General features: G+C 39.5%; 1 protein-coding gene across 1 annotated transcript in view; it reads left to right on the forward strand.

Moving 5' to 3' along the window:
• LOC139691243 (neprilysin-1-like) overlaps window positions 1-19,051 on the forward strand; it is a gene marked incomplete at its 5' end in the record, with an annotated part of 132,659 nt that overhangs the window by 54,630 nt on the left and 58,978 nt on the right. Inside the window, one exon of the mRNA XM_071588988.1 lies at window positions 7,410-7,595. Coding sequence (XP_071445089.1) covers window positions 7,410-7,595 — 186 coding nt within the window. The remainder of the gene's footprint in view (window positions 1-7,409; window positions 7,596-19,051) is intronic.

A 19,051-nucleotide genomic window follows, 5' to 3' on the forward strand; every position in this document is an offset into this window, starting at 1 on the left:
ATGAGGAGGGAATCTGGCCGGAAGACTTTGTGAGATCAGTTTTAGTTCCGATTCCGAAAAAGGTAAAGGCCACGTCATGTGAGGACTATAGGACAATTAATTTGATATCCCACGCAGCTAAAGTTGTTCTCAGGATCATAAACAAACGGATAGAGAGTAGGGCAAATGATTACTTAGGGGATGATCAGTTTGGGTTTAGGAAGGGGAGAGGTACGCGTGATGCCATTGCAGTAATGAGATTATTAATCGAGAGGAATATAGAACACAACCAGGAGGTATTTGCCTGTTTCGTAGATTTCGAAAAAGCGTTTGATAGAGTGAATTGGGAAAAACTAATGAGTATATTGCAGAAAATAGGAATAGATTGGAGGGAAAGGAGGCTAATCCGCAACCTGTACATGTCTCAGACTGCTCAGGTGCGGGTGGGAAACGGGGAGTCAGGATGGGCAGTGTTAGGAAGGGTTGTAAGGCAGGGTTGCCCATTATCACCGTTGCTGTTCAACCTGTATGCAGAGGAAATGATCAAAGAGGCATGGGAAGAACTAGAGGTAGGAATGAAAGTGGGCGGGGAATTCGTAAAATCAGTTAGGTTTGCTGATGACCAAGCTTTAGTTTGTCAGTCAGCCAAGGGGCTGCAAGCATTGCTGAGTGAATTGGAAAATCAGTGCGACAGGTATGGGATGAGAATCAACATTAATAAAACAAAGGTTATGCGATTTTCTAGAAAGAAAAAGGGCAAGCTTAACATTAAAATAGGAGGGCAAAAACTAGAGCAGGTAGAACAGTTTACGTATCTCGGTAGTGTTTTGGACCAACACGGTCAAAGTAGTAGGGACGTAAGGAGAAGAATTCCGCTAGGCAAAGAGGCTTTCACAAGGAGGAGGGAGTTGATGACAGGGACTTTGAGTAAGGATGTTAAGAAAAGACTCGTAAAAACTTTGATATGGAGCGTAGCTATGTACGGTGCGGAAACGTGGTCATTGAAGCAGGAGGATAGACGTAGACTGGAGGCTTTTGAAATGTGGGTGTGGAGAAGAATGGAGAGGGTGAAATGGACAGAGAAGAAAACAAATGAGGAAGTACTTGGTATGGTGGGCGAAGAGAGGGGTTTGTTGGGAGCAATCCTATGGAGGCAGGAAAAGTGGATGAAGGGGGTGTTGACCGGCAGTGGGATGTTGAAGACTGTGATAGAGGGTAGAATGTTGGGCAAAAGAGGAAAGGGAAGGAACAGGATAGGGATGTTGGACGGGATGAAGGGAGGAAGAAAGTACTCAGAGATGAAGAGGGACCTGGTGTAGAGTAGAATTTAGGGTTGTGTTTTGTTAGTAGTCACAAAATAATTGTTTGGTAGTTGTGTCCATCGAAAAACCTACCTTAACCGGTAGATTACCTTAAAAAAAAACAGGTGTTAAATAAAAAAGATTCTTAAATTTGTATGAAGTAGTGTATTATTGTACTTTGTAATTTGTTGTTTTTATTTATGTAGTATATTTATATTATTGTTTCTCCCTAACCCGTGCAAAGCCGGGTATTCAGCTAGTATATATATATATATATATATATATATATATATATATATATATATATATATATATATATATATATATATATGTATATATATATGTATGTATATATATATATTTTTTTTTTAAGGTAATCTACCGGTTAAGGTAGGTTTTTGGATGGACACAACTACCAAACAAATATTTTATTACTCCTAACAAAAAAACAAAATCCATCATCCTACTCTATATCAGGTCCCTCTTCATCTCTGAGTACTTTCTTCCTCCCTTCATCCCGTCCAACATCCCTATCCTGTTCCTCCCCTTTCCTCTTTTGCCCAACATTCTACCCTCTATCACAGTCTTCAACATCCCACTGCCGGTCAACACCCCCTTCATCCACTTTTCCTGCCTCCATAGGATTGGTCCCAACAGACCCCGCTCTTCGCCCACCATACCAAGTACTACCTCAATTGTTTTCTTCTCTGTCCATTTTACCCTCTCCATTCTTCTCCACACCCACATTTCAAAAGCCTCCAGTCTACGTCTATCCTCCTGCTTCAATGACCACGTTTCCGCACCGTACATAGCTACGCTCCATATCAAAGTTTTTACGAGTCTTTTCTTAACATCCTTACTCAAAGTCCCTGTCATCAACTCCCTCCTCCTTGTGAAAGCCTCTTTGCCTAGCGCAATTCTTCTCCTTACGTCCCTACTACTTTGACCGTGTTGGTCCAAAACACTACCGAGATACGTAAACTGTTCTACCTGCTCTAGTTTTTGCCCTCCTATTTTAATGTTAAGCTTGCCCTTTTTCTTTCTAGAAAATCGCATAACCTCTGTTTTATTAATGTTGATTCTCATCCCATACCTGTCGCACTGATTTTCCAATTCACTCAGCAATGCTTGCAGCCCCTTGGCTGACTGACAAACTAAAGCTTGGTCATCAGCAAACCTAACTGATTTTACGAATTCCCCGCCCACTTTCATTCCTACCTCTAGTTCTTCCCATGCCTCTTTGATCATTTCCTCTGCATACAGGTTGAACAGCAACGGTGATAATGGGCAACCCTGCCTTACAACCCTTCCTAACACTGCCCATCCTGACTCCCCGTTTCCCACCCGCACCTGAGCAGTCTGAGACATGTACAGGTTGCGGATTAGCCTCCTTTCCCTCCAATATATTCCTATTTTCTGCAATATACTCATTAGTTTTTCCCAATTCACTCTATCAAACGCTTTTTCGAAATCTACGAAACAGGCAAATACCTCCTGGTTGTGTTCTATATTCCTCTCGATTAATAATCTCATTACTGCAATGGCATCACGCGTACCTCTCCCCTTCCTAAACCCAAACTGATCATCCCCTAAGTAATCATTTGCCCTACTCTCTATCCGTTTGTTTATGATCCTGAGAACAACTTTAGCTGCGTGGGATATCAAATTAATTGTCCTATAGTCCTCACATGACGTGGCCTTTACCTTTTTCGGAATCGGAACTAAAACTGCTCTCACAAAGTCTTCCGGCCAGATTCCCTCCTCATAAATGCTACGGATAAGCCCATATAGCCTCTTCCTCCCACATTTTCCTAAACATTTTAAAAGTTCCACGGGAATGTTATCTACCCCCACGGCCTTACTTAGTTTCATCTCCCTTAATGCCCTTTGTATCTCATTGTCTAGTATGCCTGGACCTAAGCTGTCTTCCGCTACGTCATTTTCTATATATATATATATGTATATATATGTGTATATATATATATATATATATATATATATATATATATAATGTATAACACTTAGCACTAGTGGACACAGACAAAAACACAGAAACACATAAAAAAGAGACTCACTATTTTTCGAATTTTCGGTGGTCGTTGCCACCTTTATCAAGGAAGAGAGGGACAAAACTGAAGGGAATACGAGGGCTGGAGCGATGGATGGAAGGGGAAGGTGGGGAGAGAATTCCGAAGGGACGGGTTTGGAGGGGCAGCGTTAGAAGGGTGGGGAAAATGTCGAAGGTGATGGGGGCGGAAGGGGGATGAAAATATAATTAGAGCAGGGTAAATAGTGCCTAATATTGATTCCTGGCCAGTTCCAGGACTCCAAGAGCCAGATGAAGAATTGCTCTAATGTTTTCAGTTTCAGATGAGGATCAGAGGGTGGGAGGGATGCTATGATGGATACACTATAGCATTTATCAAAGGGAGTGTTGTGTTCGGAGGCGTGTTTGGGGATAGGGAGCATATCAATTAAGGAAGAGTTTTTGCATCAGGCTCGGTGGTTGTTGATTCTGATATTGAGGGGTGTGGTGGTCTGCCCAATATAATAGGCAGGGCAGAGTTGGCACTTCAGAAGGTACACTACATTGCTAGATGTGCAAGTAGAGGAGGGAATTGGTGGGAGAGAGTTAAAAAGCGGGTGGGAGAGGGATGGGATTTTGGTTTTGAAAATAGGGCATGTTTTGCATCTGATGCAAATGATGATCGGATGCAAAAAATGCGTCCTGATTGTATTCTATATTCCTCTCGGTTAATAATCTCATTACTGCAATGGCAACACGCGTACCTCTCCCCTTCCTAAACCCAAACTGATCATCCCCTAAGTAAATATTTGCCCTACTCTCAATCCTTTTGTTTATGATCCTTAGAACAACTTTAGTTGAGAGGGATATCAAACTAATTGTCCTGTAGTCCTCACATGACGTGGCCTTTACCTTTTTCGGAACAAGAACTAAAACTGATCTCACAAAGTCTTCCGGCCAGATTCCTACTCATAAATACTACGGATCAGCCCAAATAGCCTCTTCCTCCCACATTTTCCTAAGCATTTTAAAGGTTCCACGGGAATGTTATCCACCCCCACGGCCTTATTTAGTTTCATCTTCCTTAGTGCCCTTTCTATCTCATTGTCTAGTATGCGTGGACCTAAGCTATCTTCCTCTACGTCATGTTCCTTTTCAATGTCTAACTTTGTTGGTCTAAGCTCTTTATTATACAGTTCTTGTATATATTCCTTCCATCTCTCTTGGATCTTTCCAGCGTAAACTATTACCTTACCTGCCTTACCTCTAACTGTTAGCATAGATCTTCCGTTCTTACTTCCCGATAAAGATTTAACTTTGCTGTACAGTGCACCGATTTCACCCTTCCTCTGCAGACTTTCCATATCCTCGCACTTCATCTTCCACCATGTTTCTTTTGCTTTATTTGTTGCCCGCCTCAATTTATTGTTCAATTCTTTGTACTTCATTTTGCCTAATTCTGTATTTAAATTCTTCCATTTTATCCTCTTAACCATCTTCGTAATCATCTCATCCGTGATCTATGGTTTCCTAGTCCTTTTCACGTATACGGTTCCAATAATGTCTTTTGCGGCTTTAGACAACCCTTTCTTGATACTTCACCATTTTTCTTCGATAGTACTTAGCTCTTTACCATCCTCCATGATTTCCTCTACCGCCTGTTTGTATTCCTTCCTTTTCAAACCATTTAATGCTTCTACATTTCATTTTCTTACTCGCCGCCCCTACCTTATCCTTTTGAAACGGACGCTATATTTCATAACAACTAAATTGTGGTCAGACTCCGCATCCGCTCCCGGGAAGCTGTGCGAATTTATCACACTGTTCCTAAACCTGTGTCTAACCAGAATATAATCTAGCTGATACCTCTTTGAGTCAGCTGGCATTTTCCATGTATACCTACGTCTTTTGTGGTGTCAAAACCAAGTGTTGGTGATGACTAACCCCTGTCTCCTGCAGAACTCAACTGCTTTCTCCGCGCGGTCATTCCTCGTGCCTAAACCGTAGTCCCCGACCTCGTCGCCATCTCTTCCTTCGCCTGCCGTCGAATTTCAATCCTCCATCACTATCAAATTTTTACCAGCAGGAATACACGCAATTATGTCCGCTAACTTTTCATTTATATTTTGTCAACTTCTTCCTCATTATGATTGTTTGGTGGCATGTATACCTGAATAATAACTACGTTCGTCGGTTCTGCTTTGATCTCTACTAGAAGTATTCTATCCGTTACCTGCTCTATGTTGACTACGCTTCTTCCTACCTCTTCATATAACACTATGGCAACCCCTCGTTGGCTCTCGTCCCCGCCGCTGTACATTATTCTATACTTATCACTGCAGTAATCCCCGCTATCTTTCCATCTCACCTCGCATAGACCTAAAATATCTATATTTCCCCTTTCCATCTCTCGCTTGACATTCTCCAATTTCCCTGTCCTCATCATTGTCCCAACATTACACGTACCTATTCTAACTAATTTGGTCTTCTTCTCCTGCGTCTTCTGTCCTGCGGCTGCCGGTTTTCCCTTGCAAGGGTTTCGTGGTGTGACGACCGCGGCAGCCTTTCCTCCCCCGCTGCCGGGCACGACACGCGGCCGATTGGGCCGAGCCCCGTTGGTGCGAGGACTCAAAATCTCTTAAGTGACCATCATATTTATCCTGGGAATGATAATTGAGGTGGTTTCCCGTTGCCTTCCTCAATAGTGTTTTTAACGTGACACCATCACTTATTGGCCGACCCTCTGGGGTCAGACGCCATTGCATGGGTCATTTTAACAAAAGCAATTATTATTACTCCTGCCAGCACAGCTCTAGGGGTCATCGGAACGCCCAAGCCCTTCCACCACGTCAATGTTGTAGTCCGGGGAGGGGTGTATGTATATACATATAAATATATATGCGTGTATATATATATGCATGTATGTATATATATATGTATGCATATATATATATATATATATATATATATATATATATATATATATATATATATATATATATCCCTCCCCGGGCGTAGTGTCAGGCAGAGGGAGGTTGCAAACTGTAATAGAGTGGAGCATGTTAGGCAAACGAGGCAACGGCAGGAACAGAATATAGATGCTGGACGAGATGAAGGGAGGAAGGAAGTGCATAGGGATTAAGAAGGACTTGAACACTTTTTGCAAGTCTCACGGACGTGAATAATAATGTCTATAAGTTACCTCTAGCGGACATAGAGAAAACATAGAAACATACAAAAAAGGAAAGATACACATTAGGTTTCGAATTTTCGGTGATCCCAGCCACCTTTTTCACGGAAGAGATGGACAGAGCTAAGCGAAATACGGGGGCTGGAACGATAGGGGGAAGGGGAAAGTGGGGAGAAGTTTGCGAGGGGGTAGTTGGGAGGTGGAGATTTAGAAGGGAGATTTTTAGAAGGGTGGGGAGATTATGGAAGGTGATGGGGTTGGAAGGAGGATGAAAATATGTTCAGATCAGGGTAATTAATGCCTAATATTAATTAAAACCTGGGCAATTACAGGAATCAAGGAGCCAAATGTAGTCTTGCTGTATTACTTTGAGTGTCAGCGGTGGATCAGAGGGTGGGAGAGATGCTAGGATGGGTGCACTATAGCATTTTTCAAAGGGAGTGTTGTGTTCGGAGGCGTGTATGTGGATTGGGAGGATACCAATTAGGGAAGAATTCTTGCATGAGATGGTTATTCATTCTAATATTAAGGGGCGTGTTACACCGTCCAATATAAAATATTAATGTATGAATATATATATATATATATATATATTAAAAATAATTATTTTATATATATATGTATATATATTAAAAATAATTATTTTATATATATATATATATATATATATATATATATATATATATATATATATACATACGTGTTCCTTAGTCTTTAATATTATGTCTATACTATGAACGCACCCTTAAGCATTTGTGCAAACTTGCACAGACCCACTCACGCAGGCACGCAGACGCAAACGTGACAATCCTTGTACTCGTGTATGAAATGCGGATATGCCATTCTCTCTTTTCCATCTCTACCATAAGTGCGTCCTAATCTAATTGGTGTCTAATCGTCTTCCTTTCTCAAGTTCTATAAGGGTCAGCCAGCGATCGAGACGGCGTACTACCTGAACGCTAGCCACCCGGACTACGTGCGCTACCTTCGCTCGTACCGCCGTTTGCTCCGCGAGGCCGTCCTCCTCCTGACGCAGGGCAACCAAGACTCCCTCCAAGACTCGGAAGAAATGCTACAGTTTGAGGCGCAGTTCGCCAACGTGGGTACCATAAGAGTAACCTAAATCTTCTTTCCACCACACCTTCCTCTGAACAATCTTTTGTATCTTGCCTCTGAGCAGGACTTGGAGCGGGACCAGCAGGTTACCCAAGATTCCATTTATCCACCTGCCTTACTTACATGATGTCTTGGAATTTTAACCAAGTAAACATTATCTATATGACTAATGATTTCTCTCAAAATATTATCCAATTAAAATAATAATAATGTATTTTTTGTCTAATTTTAATAATTTTCTAATTTTTAATAATTATGACGAGAGAAGCTGCTAGACGGAAATTGTTAAATTCATATCCACCTGTCCACCAGGGTGAAATCTAAGTTTTTTTATTTTATTGGCAAGAGTTTATTCTGGGAAACCGCTGGTGGCACTGGAAAAGGGACTGGTCCGCTTATAATCAATGCTTGACTTCACTTGCCGTGGGGACATATCAAAGCTGCATTAGAATTCGTCAGTACTGGGTATGATCATGAAACTTAGTCAACCCAACTTTGGTAAGCTATTTTTATTCCGGTGTTGCGGCTTTTCTTGGGTGATAAATTAGTCTAAAGGCAAATTTAGCTGAGAGTAAGACATGATGACAAACGAGAGGAAAAACTAATGCCTAATTCAATGCAGGTAAAATAAGACGTTTCAGAAAGGGCACTTAAGTTTATACGTTCTACGATTATATTCTACTATTTATGATATATAGTATGTATCTATGTATACACTCGCACACAAACGTCTGTGTGTAATATATACATATATGTACACACACACACACACACACACACACACACACACATATATATATATATATATATATATATATATATATATATATATATATATATATATTTGAGTCATTACTTCTATATCTTCAGAGGAAGACGGATTGTTTCCGTCGAAATATCAAGAAAATACGTGTGAGTGTTCCTTTTTTTGTGTTTCTATATTGTGTGTTACTGTGTATTGTACTATTCGGCACTTCCGTGTTACGTCTACGAAAGCATATATATATATATATATATATATATATATATATATATATATATATATATATATATATACACACACATACACGAGGTGGGTTCAAAAAGTATTACGACTTTTGTGTTTTTTCAAAAATTATTTACTTTTTAATGAATACCTATTTTGTCTCCTTAAAAGAAATCTACACTAGATATTATGCACTTGTGCCAACGATTTTCCAATCCTCGAAGCACTTCAAAAAATCATTTTTTCTGATCTTGTTCAGCTCCTCCTTCGATGCAGTCTCGTCTCGTCTATCGTAGCCTCGCATCATCCTTTCATGGGCCTCTTCAGTTTAGGGAACAAAAAGAAGTCACCGGGGGCCAGATCTGGGGAATACGGTGGCTGCGACATCATTAGTGCGTTTTTGGCCAAAAAGTCGCGCACAAGTAACGTTGTGTGAGCAAGGGCGTTGTCAAGGTGCAAAAGCCAATATTTGTTCTTCCACAAACCCGGGCGTTTGTGGCGGATTGATTCGCGCAAATTGCGCATAACTTGCAGTTAATCTTCCTTATTTACCATACCACCCTGTGGAGATAACTCATGATGCACCACTCCCCTGCAATTGAAGAAAACTGTAAGCCAAACTTTCACATTCGACCGAGCTTGGCACGCTGTTTTCTGTCTTGGCTCGTGCTGCAGCTTCCATTGGGATGACTGAGCTTATGTTTCCACGTCATAACCATAAACCCATGATTCGTCACTAGTTGTGACCCTCTGGAGCAAATTTGGGTCGTCGCGGACAGAGCCATTAGCAATATTAATGCGTTGCTGTGTTTGGTCGAAATTGAGTAATTTTGGTACGAATTTCGCGACGACTCGAGCCATGCCCAAATCATTGGTAAAAATCGAATGGCACAAGCAAATCGATATGTTTAGGTCCTCAGCAACTTCTCTAAAGGTGATTCGACGATTGGCCAATACTATTTTTATCACTTCATCAATGTTTTCGTCTGTTGTTGACGTGCTCGGGCGTCCGGAACCCTCTTCGTCGTTCACATCTTCTCGGCCCTCTGAGAACATTGCTTACCGCCGATATACGTTGCTTCGGTCCAAGGTAGCTTCTCCATGTGCCACAGTCAATATTCGGAATGCGTCCGCACATTGAATATCGTTTTTCACACACAATTTGATACAAGTTCTTTGATTAATTTTTTGGAAAAGGCAAAAATCGAAGACAAGCCAAAACAACTCCAAGCAAAACAAATGTCAAAAATTAACTGAGCATTCAAAAAGGCCAAACGTATCGGCATAAGTGAGACACATAAGTATTATACATAACGCCACAAAAAAAATCGAAAATCAAATATACGTAACCCGTGGAAATTCATAGTTCGCAATACTTTTTGGACAGACCTCGTATATATATGTATTTATTAATTTATATAAATATATATATATATATATATATATATATATATATTAAAAACTTTCAGTAAAAAAACTTCATATCATTCACATTCTCATGGCCACAATACGTGCCACTAGTAGATACTACTTCACTCAACACCCATCTCCACAAAGTAAAGCCAAGAATCCTTGAAGTATCACCTCTACCTACGTACGAGTCACAGCAACATACCCTTCACGGACATTCTAATTAAACGGCCTCAACTGGTTCTCACAATACTGAATTCAAATTTAACCACATTCTATTTACAAAAACGGCAATGCAATGTTACACATGTGTGCTTTCAACTGTATGCGAAATAAGAAAACAATTTTTCTTTCTGAAAAATTTTCAAATTGGACCAAGCCTATGTTACCTTTTGTATTTTTACCTTAATCATGCAAATAATTAAGAACCCTTACGTCTTGACTTAAGGTCGTCAACTAAGAAAAAATTTAGCTTCCGATACACATATGGATAATTATATATATATATTTATTTATTTAACATTTTATTATTTTATTAGGTAATCTACCGGTTAAGGTAGGTTTTTGGAAACGCGTAAACCGCCGGAAAACTTTCCCACAAGCAGTCTTGAGCACTACAATAGTTTCCGCATCCGATTTCACTGCAGCGCGTAGATCTTGATAATCCGCCACTACGTTTTTCGCCGAAATAAAAAAAAAATGTTTCACTGAAATAGCTCTCGGACTAGCGGACGGACCGATCCAGTCACAGCGACGGCGCCCCGCATACTGACGCAGGTGGTGGTGGATGACGTACGACCGATAAATAAATAAATAATAAATATATACATAAGTGCATTAATAAATAAACAAACAAATAAATGAATATATATATATATATATATATATATATATATATATATATATATATATATATAATTATTATTATTATTAGGTAATCTACCAGTTAAGGTAGTTTTTTGGATGGACACAGCTGCCAAATAAACATTTTGTGACTCCTAGCAAAACATAAAAACCAGCGACCTACCCGACATCAGGTCCCCCTTCATCTCTGAGCACTTCCTTCCTCCCTTAATTCCGTCCAGCATCCATATCCTGTTCCTTCCCTTTCCTCGTTTGCCTGCCATTCTCCCCTCTATTACAGTATTCAATATCCCACTGCCGATCAATACGCAGCTCATCAATGTTTCCTGCCTCCATAGGATTTTTCCCAACAAACCCATCTCTTCGCCCACCATGCCTAGTACTTCATCACTTGTTTTCCTTTCGGTCCATTTCACCTTCTCCATTCTACTCCACACCCACATTTCAAAAGCCTCCAATCTACGTCTATCCTCCTGCTTCAATGACCACGTTTCTGCGCCGCACAGAGCTACGCTCCATATCAAAGTTTTTACCAGTCTTTTCTTAATATCCTTACTCAACGTCCCTCTCATTAACTCCCTCCTCCTGGCGAAAGCCTCTTTGCCTAGCGCAATTCTTCTCCTTACGTCCCTACTACTTTGACCGTGTTGATCCAAAACACTACCGAGATACGTAAACTGTTCTACCTGCTCTAGTTTTTGTCCTCCTATTTTGATGTTTAGCTAATCTTTTTTCTTTCTGGAAAATCGCATTACCTTTGTTTTATTAATATTTATTCTCATCTTAAATCTGCCGCGCTCAATTTCCAATTCACTCAGCAATACTTGCGACCCCTTGGCTGACTGACAAACTAAAGCTTGAGGGTGAAAGAAAGAGAAAAAACAACTTTGCACTTCCACACACTTTTTAATATAACACGACCATGGTTTCGATGCTGCGCATCATCGAAACCATGGTCGTGTTATATTAAAAAGTTTGTGGAAGTGCAAAGTTGTTTTTTCTCTTTCTTTCACCCTTACCATGAAAGAATTCCACAAAGTTAAGCCTGAAACTGTTAGCTTTAAACTAAAGCTTGGCCATCAGCGAACCTAACTGATTTCAGGAATTCCCCGCCCACTTTCATGCCTACTTCCAGTTCTTCCCATGCCTCTTTAATCATTTCCTCTACATACAGGTTGAACAGCAACGATGATAATGGTCAACCCTGCCTTACACCTCTTCCTAACACTGCTCATCCGGACTTTTCTCTCGTTCCCCACTCGCACCTGAGGAGTCTGAGATATGTACAGGTTGCGGATTAGCCTCCTGCCCCCCCAATTTATTCCTATATTCCTATTTCCTTCAATATACTCATTAGTTTTTCCCAATTCACTCTATCAAACGCCTTTTCGAAATCTACGAAACAGGCAAATGCGTCCTGATTGTATTCTATATTCCTCTCGATTAATAATCTCATTACTGCAATGGCATCACGCTTGCCTCTCCCCTTCATAAACCCTAATTGATCATCCTCTAAGTAATCATTTGCCCTACTCTCTATCCTTTCGTTGATCATCCTGAGAAGAACTTTAGCTGCATGGGATATCAAACTTATTGCCCTGTAGTCCTCACATGATACAGCCTTTACCTTTGCCGGAAAAGAACTAGCACTGATCTAACAAAGTCCTCCGGCCAGATTCCATCCTCATAGATATTACGAATCAGTCCATATAGCCTCTTCCTCCCACCATTTCCTAAACATTTTGGTAGTTCCACAGGAATTTTATCCAGCCCCACGGCCTTATTTAGTTTCATCTTCCTTAGTGCCCTTTCTATCTCATTGTCTAGTATGCCTGGACCTAAGCTATCTTCCTCCACTTCATGTTCCTTTTCTATGTCTAACTTTGTTGGTCTAAGTTCTTTATTATACAGTTCTTCTATGTATTCCTTCCATCTCTCTTGGATCTTTGCTGTGTCTACTATTATCTTACCCGCCTTATCTCTAACTGTTAGCATAGATCTTCCCTTCTTACTTCCCGATAAAGATTTAAGTTTGCTTTACAGCGCACGAATTTCACCATTCCTCTGCAAACTTTCCATATCCTGGCGCTTTTCCCCATGGTTATTTTCCTTTTTTTGTTTCCCGCCTCAATTTCTCTTTTAATTTTTTATACTTCTATCTGCCTAACTCTGTGTTTACAGTCTTCCATATCCTTCTCTCATCCGTCTTTGTAATCATCTCATCCGTGATCCCCGGTTTTTTTGTCCATTTCCGTTAACGTTTCCTATAGTGTCTTTTTCGGCTTTCGATATCCCTTTCTAGATACATTCCCATTTTTCTTCTATAGTACTTCAACAGTACTTCGATAGTACCAGTACTTCTGTTTCTTCCGATGAATACGGAGCTAAATTATGTCAAAAATATTAAGAAATAACGTATGAGGGTTTTTTTCTATGTTCTTATATTGTTTGTTGCTGTCCAAGCTTTTTATTCAACACATCCGTGTAACTCGACGAAATCATCTATTATTGTATATAGTTATGTATATACATATATATATATATATATTATATATATTTATACACATATTATTATGTCTAGCCTAATATGAATAGAAACTGGCCCCCCTACCTTGATATGCGAGTTTCACGCGTCATTGGGTTTTGTATTGTGTGAAGCGTTCCATCCCCTGCCAAACCGACCTTCGGGTTGATTACTGATTGTGTTTAGTATGTATAAATAGATCCTGAAAATCTTTACAATGGGAATCCATATACGGAGTCCTATAACTCCTTTAAGCAATTTTTTTTCGCTGTACCATAGTCTATTTGTGCAACGTGGTATCCTTTTCTTTGCCTCCTCCATTATGTAAATAAACTGTTCTTGATATATTATTCATATAATTCTTGGATCTCATTTTCGTATATAGTATGTAGGAATTTAGTGTCATTGCATTAGTAAACAATAATTTTTCCGTTTTATATCAAATACGATTACGATAGGTAATACCAGCTTTTTCACTCATTGCATTTAATCAACAAACGTGTGTTTGTACAACGCAATTCCTCCAGGCTAAAATATGAGTTATATACCGCGCGTACTATAATGATGAATGGCAGGTTCGGGAAAGATGGGATTGAGTTTGGAATAGGATGCAGTATTGGCAGTCGATTGTGTCTGCTACAGCTTACGTGGGGATTGGGAGTAGTTTGGCGACAAAGGACATTGGTGAAAAAAGTATAATACGTGTTGGTTAAACTCTAAGCACATTAGTATGAACGGTTTTGGAAAGTTATGCTGTGAAATTCATGTTCTATTTCGTTCAGTCAGGGTCATCGTCGCGATTAGTATTGTGATCACTATCTGGCCATTTTCAACCTCCCGATCTCAAAGACCAGGGTGTACTTCATACAAGCATTCATAAGATAGCCATTGACCTCAGAATTCGTTGCCTGCGTTAACTAGCAATGAATACATGAATGCGTTATTTTGTACTTACCGCCCAATGAAATACACTGTTTCCATACCTAGTTGATAAAACAACTCTTAAACTCCGTGTGAAATATATTTTAATGCATACATTTCCTTTTTTTGTAGAGGAAACTTGTTACCGGTCTATATTTTTTTACTCTTATATCATGAATTGCATTACACTTAACGGTATCAGATATTTTATCGGTAGGATATTTAAATATACAGGCGTTTAAAAGCATACCACGTAACATTGCCGGTTACACATTAGAGATATACGTATTTAATCTGAAAATGTGTCGGAAATTAGGATTATTTATTTAATTGAACATTTTATGGGTATTTCAATGAGATTTCATCTCTTATTCATGATATATCTTATTTCTGGAAAAAAATGCGGAAGGGTCCATATCTCCAGGAAAGAAGTATAGAGAGGATCATGAGGATTCACTCACTGACAAGTTATTCCTCATTATCTGATTAAGTGGATGGGATCTTATGTGAATGTGTTTTGGTGTATTTCATCTTTTTAATATTTTTTACCGCTTAAGTTTTTCTATAATTTTGAGTGCATTTCACAACGTTTTAGTTTCTTCGAACTATATATATATATATATATATGAGAATATATATATATATATATATATATATATATATATATATATATATATATATATTCACTGTTTGTTTTATATATATATATATATTTATATAACAAATATTATTCATTGTGATCTGTTCGATTCCGCCAATAGCATTGATATCCCTGCAGTGTAATCAATTTCAAGCACCTTCGTACGCCGATCTTCTAAAATCATACCGTGCACTAAAATCATACCGTGCACTAAAATCATACCGTGCATGATTTCCGGATTGGTTGCACTTTTCGGACGCCCTCCACGCCCTTCACGCCCTTCAAGTACAGCTGAACGTTTTCAGGGTTTTCAGGATGCATTTGTTTGTTTCGTAGATGTTAAGAAGGGATGGGTGGAGTATATTGAGCAAAATTAATTGATGTCTTGCAGACGATAGGTTTAGATTGATGGGATGCATTTCTTCGCAACCTGTGCATGTGTAAGACTGCTCAGGTGCGAGTGACAGAATGAGAGTCAGTATGGGCAGTGCTAGGCAGGGGAGTGCAGGGCCGGGGAGTGGGACGGGGTTGTCCAACATCACCCACACTTTTCTACGTGTATGTAGAGGAAAAGATAAAAGAATAATGGGAAATACTGTAGATAGGAATGAATGTTGGGGTGGATTTATGAAATCATTTAGGTTTGCGCATGTTCAGGCTTTAGTTAGCCAGTCAGTGGAATGGTTACGGGCAGTTGCTAAGCAAATTAGAAATTAGACAGTTTGATAGGTATAGAATGAGAAACATTTGAATCAAACAAAGGTGATGAGGTTTTATAGGAAGAGAAATGCTAATGTAAGCGTAAAAACAGGGAGTACATGAGATAAAGCAAATGGAAGTTTACCTATCTCGGAAGTCTTTTTGATCAACATGGTCAAAGCAGTTGGAGCAGCTTAGAAAACAAAGAGTTCATAGAGGGAGTGTTGAGTAAGGGTATTTTGAAGGACTCGTTAAAGCTCCAATATAGAGCGTCGTTTCTTAAGGTGCGGAAACATGGACATTGAAGGATGATAGTCGTAGATTGGAGGATTTTGAAATTTGGGTGCGGAGAAGGATGGATTGTGAGCAGGAAATATTCGACATTGAAGAGGGGTTATTATAGCGTTGGGTTTGATTTTATTTTTTGTTGTGAGAGGCAATGCAATATAATATGTTAAATCTATTAAAACATGAATGGAATATACCGATTGTGTGGCCGGCTTGTAAAAAATCCCGGTGTCCATGCTATAAACATTACATTTTTACCAAAGTTTCAACCTAGAATTTGTATTCACAGGCCATGGTATCGGCAAAGTTTAATCATCATCAACCTTGTAGGATGATCTAGTCGATAATGGCAAAATGTTTTCCAAAATATGGTCGGTGAATTCAAGTACTAGTGAGAAAACTGCACATTCCGATTTTTACGGCCTCCAAATGCGTAACTCCCATTAGCATCACAGGAAATAGTTGAGGTTAACAAACTGCTTAGTTCAACCTGATTGGATCGGCGGGAAACGGAGTTCATGACTTTTCCTAAAGTCACGAAATCGAGTACTGCTTCGAGCATGGCTTTTAGTGCTCTTCCCTGAAAATATGATTTTCAATGGGTTTTTTACGCTACGGTGTGACCTAAGTCGCCAGAGCAGTAGCGATAAACCGGTATTGGGACGAAGTTACCTTTATATAGGTCGTCAAGCTCACCCCATCTTAACCGCCTGCGTCTGTTCAACCCAGTGCAAAGTCGTGAAAGTCGGATCATCGTCAGCTTTGTTTGGTTTCCCCACCCCTAAACTAAGGCTCGAATGGGAATGGAATCTAAAGAAACCTATACATGTCATAGTGAATGACTCGTCAACTAATGAACCTAAGAACCTATGAACCTAAATTTTAATTTTTCTCAAAACAATGCAAACCGTATTATGGAAGGTATGAAAATATTTGTTTTAAAATATCATAATGTGGGGCGGATATTCAAGAGAATTATGTTAACTAAGTATAACAAATTCCACAAGTCTTATCTCACAGCTTTCCCACTTCCATGCTAATTCCCCGGGAACGTGCGAGATCCATACGTCTTTGCCACTATCAGTGGGATAGCCATTGGTAATTGGCCCAACTAATCAACGCGTCGGCCCTTCATCGAGGGACCCCCCGTGAATCGCGAGGATCCATGGGAACGCTGGAGGTAGTGAGCTCGATGGCCCACTGGTTTTTCAAATTTCTATAACAAATTTACCGCTCTCAGGACCAAGATATCGTACTACACGGGCCCGTTATAATGGTCACCTTTGAGTTACGAAATGCTTATCCCCTCCTCCCTCGTGTTTTAAGGAGGTACCAATGTGTATAGATTAATGGGTTATACCGGATTCATGCATGGATACCGCTTGGACTCCGATGTAATATTGCGTAAAGTTTATGCATGAAAATTAATGACTCAGAATATCCCGCGAGTTTGTAAACCTTGGATAAATTATGGAAAGCTGTGGGTAGGTGATAATTTCTATGAAAACGATTCAGCTGGGGTTGAACGCTCATGGCAATTATTCTCTACATAAACATGTACGAAAAAAAATGTATGAGAAATTACTACTAAGTCTCATATATAAATAAATGATGAAACCTAGAAATGTGATTTAAACGACATGCGGAGTAAGAAAAAGTACGACGACGGATACACGTACATGTTAACCGTGATTGATTTATTTTCCAAAATCGAGAGGGCCATTCCGTTGAAAAGTAATATAGCTGATAAAATTAGGCCTTTAATGCAATATTTTCCACGATTTAGGGTTGGCCGTAACCTTTGAAATAACAGAAAAAAAGGGAAGCTAATTTGCAAGCAGTACATTCAAAAACTTGGACGCGGAATAACATTTTACACTACTAATAATTCAGGTACAAAGCAGGCATAATTGAAAGCGTAAATCGCACTCGCAGTAAAAAAATGTGTTAATATTTCACTAAATACTTCACTAAATACTTCACATATGTATGCATCGTGGTTTTTCACAAATTGCTTATTAGTTAAAACAGCGTGCATTCCACTATAGGTATCGAACCCTGAAAGGTGACTGCGAAAAATAACGTTCACTGTTACTTGTCGGAATATTACGCCAATAAGAAAATAAAAGATTGAATTTTTTCGCTGGTAATTACGTAAGAAACAGTATAGAGCGACAACCATTCGCCAAAAATGCACTGCCAATTACGCTAGCAAAATATTTCGGGTGGTGGATGTAGGCGTGACGAAATTAATGCCAACTTATTAACATCGTGATATAAATGAGCTAGATATAAATAGAAGCTATTATGTGGAAAGGTTAGTGAGCGATCGTTTCCCCTGAGACTGAACACAAGATCGAGAAAGGGGTCAGACAAAAGAATATTTCGAAAAGTAGTCGGGATTTCCTCATTATTTTAATTCGCGGATTTTCTCCTCTCCCGTGGGTAAACTTCGAACGAATTTCTAGACTTAACCCAGTGATAGGTCTAACGATTTTCTTCCTAGAAACGCGAGAGTTCATTTTCGTACGAAGCTGTCACCTAGTTTCCATCTGGAGAATTACGAACTGCAAGACTGTTTGTTTGAGATTTCCATTCCTTCGGAATACGTTGAAAATCTTCTTTCTCGTGGTGCTAGAGATTAGGATGAGGACATTGCTCCTACTATGTTATCATCAGAAGATAATAGAACTCGCAGCGAGGTTACTATGATTCTGGTGGAGGTCGGTGGGCTTGAGAACGAGGCAAAATTCGAACCGAGTCAAGTGAAAATAAAGTTAATTGATGGACCCGTCATCATTTTCCCTCCAAGTTCCTAAATGTATTTTGATGAATTTTCTCAGCGACATCCTACACACGTGCTGATGATTGACGAGAACTTCTTGAAGAAGAGTCATTTCGTGCTACCCACGAAAAATTGCTACTGTCATAAAATCCTCCTGGTTTGAATGACTCTTATCGTCTTCTGCTGTTCGTATTGAAACCGGAAATGTGAGGCGTACTTTACAGCCGTGGGTTTCGAGTTCCTTAGGCGGTTCATTTATTCAAACCATTACGCCATTGAGGATGTAAAGCTGGTCATACATTTATCAAGATAAAATTTTGGTG

Source organism: Hetaerina americana, unplaced genomic scaffold (assembly GCF_022747635.1).
Source record: "Hetaerina americana unplaced genomic scaffold, ioHetAmer1.1.p SCAF_31, whole genome shotgun sequence".
Classification (NCBI taxonomy): Eukaryota; Metazoa; Arthropoda; class Insecta; order Odonata; family Calopterygidae; genus Hetaerina; species Hetaerina americana.